Source organism: Mytilus trossulus, chromosome 14 (genome assembly GCF_036588685.1).
Source record: "Mytilus trossulus isolate FHL-02 chromosome 14, PNRI_Mtr1.1.1.hap1, whole genome shotgun sequence".
Taxonomy (NCBI): domain Eukaryota; kingdom Metazoa; phylum Mollusca; class Bivalvia; order Mytilida; family Mytilidae; genus Mytilus; species Mytilus trossulus.
Window position 1 is genome coordinate 21,288,760 of NC_086386.1, and position 12,675 is coordinate 21,301,434.

General features: G+C 32.9%; 1 protein-coding gene across 1 annotated transcript in view; it reads left to right on the top strand.

The window, feature by feature from the left end:
- The first annotated feature begins 992 nt into the window (after positions 1–992).
- Positions 993–12,675, top strand: part of LOC134697569 (uncharacterized) — a 53,810-nt gene continuing 42,127 nt past the window's right edge. Inside the window, exons 1-3 of the mRNA XM_063559852.1 lie at positions 993–1,075; positions 2,047–2,154; positions 8,705–8,917. Coding sequence (XP_063415922.1) covers positions 993–1,075; positions 2,047–2,154; positions 8,705–8,917 — 404 coding nt within the window. The remainder of the gene's footprint in view (positions 1,076–2,046; positions 2,155–8,704; positions 8,918–12,675) is intronic.

The window sequence follows — 12,675 nt, forward strand, 5'->3', positions numbered from 1 at the left end:
TTATATATACATGTATATAGCTAAAACAAGAGTGTACGTTAATTGCACCAAACACATAGTCAGTATGACCATACATTTTGAAGATTTCTTCCCGCTATGAATGGGAACTTTATGTAAATTTAATGCTGCAATGTATAAATCTTTTGAAAGAAATTTAATATTAAAAAATATTGTACTTTCGTCTGAGCCAGAAATTGGGTATTATAATTTTGTTTATAGAATAAAAAACTATACCTAGTCCCCGTGAATTAAATAAACTAAAACTATACCTAGTCCCTGTGAATTAAATGGTGTTGAACTTCCCTCAGCAGTCGATGTTTGAATGCGAGGTACATTCAGATCTCTATCCATAATTTTGGCTTCACACCCTGTACGGTTTTTTTTTTGTATAAAAATCCTTCAACGTGAACTTATTCATGGTGAAAATGTACTCAAAAAGATAGCTTTTATAGTAAAATGAATTATATACATATTACAAGGCCATTGAGACCACTATATGAACATAGTTTTTTCAGACATCTAATCAAAAGATTAGCATGTATGACCCATCGACAGATAAATGCCTACCCATTGTTATAACTTACATGTACCTTTGTGAAATTGCACCCTATTGGTATTTTTGACGTTCCCCAAAAGTGACCCGTACCAGCTGCAAGGCTGTGTCTACCATTTTTATAGAGAGATCATGACCCTCTACCGACCGTGCGAGGGCTGTAAAGCCAGTCAAGGTAGTTAAACACTTCCATATATATACAATAAAAAAAGTTTAAAAAAAAATGAGACTCATCACTATCATCGTTATTACGTAACAGATATGCAGTGGGTGTTTTGTGCTTCTAAAAACATGGAGTGTGTTTTCGTGGTCAATATTTTCAATGTTGTTCAATTTCATATTGCTTTTAATACATGTAGTTACTGTTCTTTGTAAAAATATCGTTTCGATTAAACATTTTAGAAAAAGAGACGAGTTTGGTACTGGTTTTACATCCAGGATGGGTAGAACAGATAACATACCAGTACAAGGAGGAGGAGAACAACTTAATACAGAGTTTAGGTTACAATCAAACGAATCACGGTAAGTTGTACTCAATCTATAAGTAAAACGATATAAAATGCTAATTGAAAACTAACAAGTAGATGTTAGAAATTATATTCAACTGTACGGCCTTCAACAATGAGAAAACCCTTATCGTATAATCGGCAATTAAAGGCGCCAACATAAAATACATGAGATAATTCAATTGAGAAAACTATCGGCATAGATTACAACAAGACAATTTACACAAAAATAAAAATGACAGTCATGAACCAGAACCAACGACAACAACTTAACTACAGGCTTAACAATAATGTGTCGGCGTTTAACATGTTTTTGATATCTCAACGCTTCCCCCTCTACCTGGAACAGTCACAGCTCTATGTGTTTTTGTATAACATATTAAGAAGAAATTATAAAAGTCAGTTGAAAAGGACTTTGAAAATAATCACCTGCTAGAATGTATTAATACTCCAACGTACATAAGTATTAAACAGAAAATGTGGTATGATTGCCAATGAGACAACTCTCCACAAGAGACCAAATGACACAAAAATTAAAAATTAAGGTCAACGTACGGCCCTCAACAATGAGCAAAGCCCACACCGTGTGGTATATATCTCAGATATATCTGCGAGTACTTTAATACATTGGTGCTGTGCATTCTGTAACGGGTCATCGAAACATGATTTTTGGTAAGGCACAAGAAAACACTGTGATACAAAAAGTCATGCCTATTACTCTAAAATGTTTTAAAGAGCTTATACTGGACAGTTATATTTCAATGCTCATTTCGCCTTAAACAAGTACAACATGCAAGTGCATTGCAGAACAAATGTTATACACATTATTATTCTTAATAGCTGAGGTATATATTTCTCAAGGAAATACAATTTTCATTTTGTATTTTAGAAAATAAGTATGCAAATATATTAATGAGGTGTGAATTCTAGAAGTCTCGACTTGTTGTTATTTTTTTTTTAACTAAGTTTGATTATGAAACATTGTAGAAAGAAACAAGAACTAGCTACAGGGCTTACTGACAGAGCTGTACAAAAACAAAGACAAGAACTGTCACAGTTGGAATCCGAACTCAATTCAAAAACAGTCGAAGCACGGTAAGTACATACATAATGCCTTCTATTAATGAATAAGTTTACATTGGACATTGGCGGATCCAGAGGGGATGGGGGGTTGGAAACCCCATTTTTTTGCTGATCAATGCATTTGAATGGGGACATATAGTCGGACCCCCCCCCCCCCCCCCCCCACCTCTTTCCCCTTTTTGTCCTGGGTTGGGACTTCCCCCTTTTTAAAATTGATGGATCCGCCCCTATTGGACTATTATATTAACCTGTATAAACATATTAAGTATTTTTTTCTTCTTCAAAAGATGTTTCAAAGATGTTCTAGGAATAAAACGCTATAATACAGCAACACAAGTCACTAGTTTGAATGTTTGAGGTTATTGCATCATTAATGATTGAACATAGTCCACAGCATATCGCAATTATAGATCTTTATTAATGACTTAGCTGTTGAGATTAAAAATTAAACATGGGTATCCCGGTAGAAAATGAAAAGTCAGTGCTTTAGTGACTGAAAACGAACGCGATATGCAAGTTGTTCTTGACATACTTAATAAATGGTGTAAGAAAATGAGATTAAACGTGAATAGTCTGTGTATAATCTAGTGTTAGGCACTTCCGGAAAGGTTGAATTACACAGATCAGTTCAACATTCAAAATTGAAAATAAACAACTACAAATCGTTGAGCAATACAAAAACCTGGACATTATTTTTATCAAGCACCTTAACTTTACTGCTGCAGCAGATGCGTTTGTGGGAGAGCACCTAGTGATGCTATTTCAAAAATTCATTCATACAAAGAAATTGCATGTATTAAAAACCTTTGAAACTTTGTTTAACTTCTGTATCAGTCCTGTTTTAGATTAATGCTCTGGTGTTTGGGGTTACAATACTTATCATGGTATTGATATGTACAAAACAGAGCAGTTTACGATATTAACTTGGCTGGTTATCACAAACACAGAGAAATTGGTTAAATATCGTACGTCTATGGAACCGTTTCATTCTTATGGAAAACCAGAGACTCACGAAAACAGTTTCCAAATGGGAATATAGGTTTAATGGATTATGGTGCACACAAGTTTTGGATATCTTTAACAAACTTGATTTAAGTAACCTCAATGAAACACAACAAACAGTGAACATACAAGAATCTTTTATGTTATACTAAGAGTGAATGGGAATACAAATCTGCTAAATCACCGAAACTACGAACATTTGTGACCTTCAAAGAAAATTACGTACTAGAACAGTATATTACATCAAATTTGTCTAAACAAGTACGATCGGCTTTTTCCTAATTAAGATGTGTGATTCCTTCTTTACGCATTCAGACTTGAAAGTTCCGTAACGAAGCGTTACCAGACCAAATATGTGTACTGTGTGAAAAACAAGAGATCGAAGATGAAAAACGTTTTATGTTAAACTGTACAAGCTATGACAAATTTAGACAAACATTTCTACCTATGGCCAAATTAGACAATTTTAGTGACAATATCGAAAAAAATATTCATTTTAATACTGAAAAAATTTAATACTGAAACAAACACTTAGTATCAAATTCCAACTGCAAAATTTGTAAATTCAGCATTCATTCATTGAAAAACAACACTTTAGTCTGATTCCGTGTTTTTATTTTGTAAAGTTTTACGTTTTATGAATTATATGATATTATATTGCTAAAGTGGCGTTAGTACATTTGTAGATCCAATGGGACGGGTGTAAATATCAAATTGCTATTTATATAATTGTATATTAAAATGTATGTTATGATACACAAGTCATGTCTAATTACTTACTAAGTCTTACTAACTTACTTACTTACTTACTTACTTTCTTACTTACTTACTTACTTACTTACTTACTTAAAGAAAATGCACTGACATCAACTTATAATACCTGTGAAAATGTTAAAAAGCTTTTGCAAGTTTTAATCTATCACTTATTGCTTTTGAAGGCGAAAAATGAAACGGGATAAAAAAAAAATACATTTGGTTGTGCATTAGCTGAACAGAAGCTAATTTCATAAACACTAAATTCTATGTTTAAGCCATTATGTACTTCATTGGCTCTCAAATGTTTTGGTCTGAGCGTTTCCATGTTCTGTTGTAGTTTAATCCCAAAAAGTATTGTATGGCCCCGCAACGACGTTGTCGGTGCCATATAGTTTAACCCTTGTCCGAAATCCGTAATTCCGAAATTCTGTAATTCCAATTCCGTAATTCCGTAATTCCGTCATCCTGTCATTCCACAACAAACCATTATACGGAGTTTAAACGCCTTCAGATATTGGGCTGATATTTGGTATGCGAGTTAACCATGATGAGTTACAGATCAAGTTTAAGTTTCGATCCGCTCCACTAATTTTTGCCGAAATTACGGGCTATGGACTTTGAGAATTTGTTGAAAATTGTTGAAAATCACAGTTATACGGACTTTTTTTCTAAACGCCTTCATATATTGGGCTGATTTTTTGGTATGTTAGTTAACCATGATGAGTTACAGATCAAGTTGAAGTTTTGTTCCGCTCCACTAATTTATGCTGAAATTACAGGCTTTGGACTTTGAGAAATTGTTGAAAATCACAGTAATACACTTTTTTTTTCTAAATGCCTTCAGATATTGGGCTGATTTTTATGCCCACCTACGATAGTAGAGGGGCATTATGTTTTCTGGTCTGTGCGTCCGTTCGTCCGACTGTCTGTTCCTTCGTCCGTCTGTCTGTCCGTCCGTTCGTTCGTCCGTCTGTCCCGCTTCAGGTTAAAGTTTTTTGGTCAAGGTAGTTTTTGATGAAGTTGAAGTCCAATCAACTTGAAACTTAGTACACATGTTACTTATGATATGATCTTTCTAATTTAAAAGCCAAATTAAACTTTTGACCCCAATTTCACGGTTCATCGAACATGGAAAATGATAGTACTTTGGACACTTTCTTGTTGGTATGTGAGTTAACCATGTGAGTAACAGGTCAAGTTTAAGTTTAGTTCTGCTCCGCTAATTTTTGCTGAAATTATGGGCTTTGAACTTTGATAAATTATTGAAAATTACATGCAGTTATACAGATATTTTTTTTCTATACGCCTCCAGATTTTGAACTAGTGTTTGATAGATGAAACTACCATCATCTTCGTGTCCACATGTGTTTTATATTGAAATTGCAGATTTTTCAACTTTTTGGGACGGGGCCATTCGTGTCGCTTTGACACATCTAGTTTAGGGTATGAAATATTAATAGCTTATGACATCATATAGGATAAATTAAGCATATTAACCTAAAAGCGTAAAGTACATTTTGTGCATACGATTATTCGAAACTGATGAAATATTGCGTCGCCTTCTGTATAATTTGTTTATACTTGAGATGTTTAGACTACCTTGCCTCAAGCAAGTGAGCTTTTCTCATCACATGACATCCGTCATCGTTAATTTTTACAAAAATATTCTCCTTTAAAACTACTTGGCCAAATAATACTACTTAACTTCATCATTATGAAATTTCAATTACAATGTAGTACATGTATGTGTCCAATTTGCCTAAATAGGGGTACATGTAACATAAAGGAGTAATGTCACATAGGCAGTTCACATTGATGAGATCTGCCCTTTTCAGTTTACATCAAAACTATCAGACTACTTGTATACATTGAACTAGATTTAACATTTTTAAGCAAATTTAAGAAACAGCCTATTTTTAGAGGGATTGATAAGATATCGATTCCTGAATGGTCAAAAATAACCAAAATGGCATGTCCCTAGACCGCCTGTTCAACATTCATACTCTAAAATATTGTAAAAAGGGTTATTTTTACTTATTTTTTTAAAATATAAGTTCTTTAATAGTTCAAAAGTATATTTAGAGCCAACATATTTTAATAAACAGCTTTTGACAAAGGATTTTTAATGTCCGACAAAATGTCCACTACGACACGAAGTCATAAAATTTTGCTTATACACAGTTTTATAGAATCAATGTAATTTTGTTTGCAAGAGATATAAACATAATGGTCTTCCAAAAAAAATTAATGCTTTTTTAACCATCACTCAAATGGACCAGAGTGATACCGTATTTTTGTTAATATCCACTACGAAACGGGTCAAATCTCCTTCAGTATTTGGTTTTAAAATTACGAAAACATATCAGTGTACAGCTTTTAAATACGTACTTTGATGAATGCAATCAGTCGTGTTACTATTGCAATATAGGTATTGTGGGGAAAAATAAAACATGTGAATATGGCCACTACGAAACGGTCACCAACGAAACAAGAGAAAAACATTTCGTAGTGGACACTACCACTACCATGCAGCCTTTTTAGCTCACCTGGCCCGAAGGGCCAAGTGAGCTTTTCCCATCTACACTTTGCGTCCATCGTCCGTCGTCTGTCGTCGTCCGTTGTCCGTCGTCGTTAACTTTTAGAAAAATATTCTCTGAAACTACTGGGCCAAATTAAACCAAACTTGGCCACAATTATCATTGACGTATCTAGTTTAAAAAATGTGTCCGATGACCCGGCCAACCAACCAAGATTGCCGCCATGGCTAAAAATAGAACATAGGGGTAAAATGCAGTTTTTGGCGTATAACTCAAAAACCAAAGCATTTAGAGCAAATCTGACACGGTTTAAAATTGTTAATCAGGTCAAGATTTATGTGCCCTGAAATTTTCAGATAAATCGGACAACCTGTTGTTGGGTTGCTGCCCCTGAATTGGTAATTTTAAGGAAATTTTGCTGATTTTGGTTATTATCTTGAATTTTATTATAGATAGAGATAAACTGTAAACAGCAATAATTTTCAGCAAAGTAAGATCTACAAATATTGCAACATAACTGAAATGGTCAGTTGACCCCTTTATGAGTTATTGCCCTTTATAGTCAATTTTTAACCATTTTTCGTAAATCTTAGTAATCTTTTACAAAAATTTTCTCCTCTGAAACTACCAGACCAAAATAATCCAAACTTGGCCATAATCGTCATTGGGGTATCTAGTTTACAAAATGTGTGGCGTGACCCGGCCAATTAACCAAGATGGCCGCCACGGCTAAAAATAGAACATAGAGATAAAATGCAGTGTTTGGCTTATAACTCAAAAACCAAAGAATTTAAAGCAAATCTGACAGGAAGTATAATTGTTTATCAGGTCAAGATCTATCTGCCCTGAAATTTTCTGATGAATCGGACAATCCGTTCTTGGGTTGCTGCCCTGCATTGGTAATTTTAAGGAAATTTTGCTGTTTTTGGTTATGATCTTGAATATTATTACGGATAGAGATAAACTGTAAAAAGCTATAAATGTCGGCAAAGTAAGATCTACAAATAAGTCAACATGTGTTGCCTTCTTTGGGAGTTGTTGCCCTTTATAGTCCATTTTTAACCATTTTTCGTAAATCTTAGTAATCTTTTACAAAAATCTTCTCCCGTGAAACTACTGGGTCAAGTTCATTATAGATAAGGAAAAATGTAAGCAGCAAAAAATGTTCAGTAAAGTAAAATGTATAAACACATCACCATCACCAAAACACAATTTTGTCATGAATCCATCTGCGTCGTTTGTTTAATACAAATGTATGCACATAGACCAAGGTGAGCGACACAGGCTCTTTAGAGCCTCTAGTTTTACTCTTTTGTCAATTATATTCGTGCAAAACAAATAACAAGGGTAAGTTTCATGTTATTTTCAGTATGTTTTTATTAACATAGAATAGGGTTGATGTCAACTACGAAACTTAACATAACATGATAACTGATCAGCAAAAGAAGATCAACAAAGAAATCTAATTTTTCGAAATCGTTATTAGACTATTTGTAGAAGTTAATATTCCTTTAATTAATAACAATTTGTTTACCCTTATTCGTGTTTTGGGCCAACACTTTTAGAGAAGATACAGAGAAGTAGTAAACGAAAAAAATATATGTGCAATACAAATCAACAGTTAAAAGAAAATTTTGTCATATTTTTTGTTTGTTTTAAAACACGATATTATCTGTAAATTAGAAATTATTGCGTGCATTTATTATTGAATTTTTGTCATTTTAGACTTAAATACGATTTTATTTATTACGATTTTGAGTAAAAACCAGTTACTGTTGTTTAAATCATATTAAATACTTCAAAATGCGAGTTTAAATTATTGTGTTTTCAACTCTGTCGCAAATTATTGCAATAATAAAAACCTCGCAATAATTTATGAATTTACAGTACCCATGATAAACAAAAACATAATACTCTTTATCATTTTTAGATTGCTCGCGTAAATGGTGTTATTTTACATGTACATGTATTATCATGATAACTGTAATTAGTTTGCAACCTTTTCTTGGTTGAGCACAAGTCAAATGCATATTGCACATTCATATTGATTTTTCTTACTTTCTCGATACATTTACATATGTACATGTAAAATGTGTTTGAACGTTTGATTTTGCCATTTGATTTGGGACTTTCCTTTTTGAATTTTCCTCGGAGTTCAGTATTTTTGTGTTTAATTTTACTTTTTTTTAGACACAATTAAGTGCTATAGTAATACATACTTAATACTATCTCAAAAAATAATCATATTAATATAAAATTTATTTCAGATTGTTGAGAGAAACATTAGAACTCACATCTAGAAACATACAAAACTTAAAAGACAAGTGCGAGGGGAAACCTATGGAACATGTAGCTCTTGTATGTCAAAGACCAGCATCGTTAAATAATTTCAAGGAAGTTGAACACATGGTTTCTAATAACGAACAGTGTTTGATCGCTTTGTTAAAAACGTTCAATGAGAAAGGCCGCGCTAGCGGGTCGTAAGTACAGCATGATTTTGTTTTACCAAATAAAATAATGTACAATATAAAAGTCAATTAGAATTTACAGACCCAAACAGTGAAAAATTGACATATAAATTGAGCCCTCTAACCCTTTTAACGAAGCTTTGATTACCGAATTTATATTTGATAATGTAAACGTAATAATTATAATTCTTTAATTATTGTCATACAAGTAAAATTATACTTGTGACATAAGCAAACGTAACAACAACAATAAAATAAATGAGTTAAACACACACATTTACCTAATTTAGTATATATATTATATACAAGTAAAAATATTTTTTTTTAAAGTCCCCTGTCCTCAGCTTTAAAGACAGTTTTATAAAGGAACTTGGGGCCTGTTTATCGAAGCTCTCTTATAATGATGAGGGCGTGTCCTAAGATTATAATAACTTAGGACACATCTTAAGTGGGATTATCAAACATGTCACAACTTAGGAAAATCATAGAAATTGTCCTAACTTTAGGATACCAATTAAGGTGTCTTAATATGGTCTTAGGATGTTCCTAACTTTAGGATATATTTAGGATGGTTATTTTATAAACTAATATGGCATGCACAGGATCCATTTCATTTTTATGGCGGGATGGGGGTGAGTATGAAAAATATTGCCATGCTTTCTTTTGGTTGTAAGCTCTGTCCTTCCTTACTATTTTTCACCCTATTCGGTTCTGCATTTTTTTATTAGTTTATACAGAATTTTTGACATAAATTGTTATCCGCCTTATTAAAATTGCACAACCTCAGCTGTTTTGTTTTATTACATTCTCTTGTCTTGCCTTTTTTACATTTCATCCTAGCCTACACCCCGTCCATTTAAAAAATCAAATGTTAGCTTTTTACAAGATGCACATTCGATCTCAATTACTCTTTTCATTACCATTGGTTGCGACATTTAGCATTTTACCAAAAAAAGCCAAGTTTTACTTTTTTTCAACGTCGTCCAGGAGAGTCTGAAGCTGTGCATCGGTAAAATTCGAATTTCTTCTCTTGCTCATATAAACACGGTCGTAATAAAATAGTTGAAGTAGTGAGTATTTATATGAAAGATGCACGTGAATTTCTATTTTTTTTTACGCCAATACATAGGACAACGGTTAGGACATCCTAGCTAAGTTCATCCTAAGATAGCTTCGATGTGTAAGGACGCTTAACTATGGTAACAGAATATGCATGCTCGAAAATGCTTTCTGTGATTGGACAAAATGCTGTCATGGGGGGTGATTTGGTTGTGTTTGAAAAAACGTCTCGTTAATTATATTTTGTTGGAAAGCAGGTGAAAAACTATAAATATTTGAACTAGATCTTACAAAGATAGTAAATAGTAATTTATTCAATAGCTCTTTGCATCCATGACAGCTGTTTATTCGGGACAATTATATAATTTTTGATGTAAACTTTGTTGTACGAACGTACGTGACTTTGAGAACGTACCTACGCATGTGAGATTTCCGCGGGGTTTTGGTGAATGTAAACAGAAAGATACGAGGACCTTAAGTCACTGTGCTTCTGAAGGCTATCGAAATGATAGTTTTAAACATATACTCAAATTTAAATACGCCGGATATCTTTTTTAAAGATAGTTCTTGTTTCAATTGTTTTATATTTGAAGGATTTAGTAGGACTACTAGCTTTTCAGTATCAGATACTAGTAGATTTTGAAACATATGATTAATTATAGCCATCTCATTAAAAAGCTTTATACGTAAACCATTATTAATTTGACAGTAGAGGAGAAAGTGATTTTTCATTTTCTAAGGTAATTCAAGTTGGACATGTTCTGTTGTCTCGAGGACACGATTTAGATATCTACCCTTCTCTATGAGTAAATTATGGTCGCTAATTCTAAGTTTTGTAAATAAATATAACCGGAAGAAAAGTGACAATGGGAACTTTTACTATAATTTGCAAAGTGCTTTTCAGGAACTCTCGTTTTAGATTGAATATTTATATGAACTCTCGTTTAAGATTGAATATTTCTATGAACTCTCGTTTTAGTTTTAAATTGGATATTTCTCATTTAAGTTTTAGCAGAATATTTCTTGTTTTATTCTTAAATATAATGTTTCTTATTTCAAGTATCCAAAAGGATTATAGATTTACTATTTTACAACTTAATCCGATGGATGTCAAAAATACGAGATAATACATGTATCTAGCACTTGAACTACAAAAGCAATTATCGCTATTTTACTAAGTTCAGCCGGAGGACAATAATCCTATTATCATTACATAACATTGGACAATTATATTTATATTTTATGAGAACCTTTTATAATGTTTTAATACCCTTATCTTTGACTTAATTTATGTTTTGTAAACTGTTGCTTGGGCAGTCTTCCCCTAGCTTTCGAACTGTAAACTTGTGTTAATAAATTTGTATATATTTTATACGGACTTGCGTTTAAAGCAGCCATAGTGTCGATTATAGACCTACAGACTTTAATGTAACCCGTGCCGAACTTCACGGACTCATGCCGCAAGTTCACGGGGTTATATAAACGTCTAGTTTCGAAATTTGAAATATCTTAGATAAAATTCTTGGTCTTGTTTGACTTTAATATATTGTAAAGAAAAAGTTTGTTATCTTTGTTTAAACTGTTTATTTTATTTTCCAGTAATACTGAACAAAAGTTGTTTCTAATATTCTTAATCCAAGTCATTAGTTTGTTATTTGTTCCATATTTTGACAGGAAACTATTTTTTGTATATCAATATTAATTTTTGTCGAGCCTGCAACTTTTGTTGCTGAAAGCTCAACATAGGGATAGTGATCAGGTGTCGGCGGCGTTAGCTAACTTCTTAAAAGCTTTATATTTAAAAAAGTGGAAGACCTGGATGCTTCATACTTTGTATATATACACATGGAAAAAAATATTGCAACACCTTGATTTTTTAAAACTTGAAAAATCAGCCTCTTTTTGGATGAAATATAATAAAATATTTGTATAATTTTATTGAAACATAGTTTATGACAACTTTGGCATTTAAACGAACAAAAAATGTTTGAAAAAAAATGATTTATATAACCTCAATTTTAATAACAAAAAATGTATTTTACAACTTTTACTGTAGTCAAACTTTACAATGTCAGACATTTCAAAATTTATCTCCATATGACTGTTCACATCATGGTTGATCGTTATACGCCAAAGAATTAGTACTTTGTGTGCAGCCTCCATTCAAACGGCATAAATCGACTAATTTGTTGCTAAGGTAGCAGCGACCATTTCTGACGAGGGGTATTGTTTATTTCATGATGTGTTTGAACTGGGGTGTCCTTTCGCGCACTTTCTGCCCAATAGTGTCCCATATACATGTACATTCTCGATATTGTTAAAATCCGGGCTACGGTCGGGCCAACAAAGATAAATCGAATTCCATTGGAACAATGGATCTTCCTCCACGATGCTAATTTAAAACTTTGGCGATCTCTGCACTACATTGGATACGGAAAACTGTGTGTCTGTTCGTAAGCAAAGGTCCCCGAAATGGTCTTATCGCACGATAAACAGTAGAGATTAGTCGATCTCGAACAGTTCTTGTTAAAAGGCTAATGTATGCCCACCACTCTCTTTTTATGATTGTATTGTATGCAATGGGTTTCCTTCTGACCAACCTTCATTATGCTTGATTTTCTCTAGCAAATGGTATAGGGTCTTCTTTATCTCGGAAGGTCTTTAACATCGTTTATTGCCTGACTTTTATTCTCAAAACGACTTGTAATGGA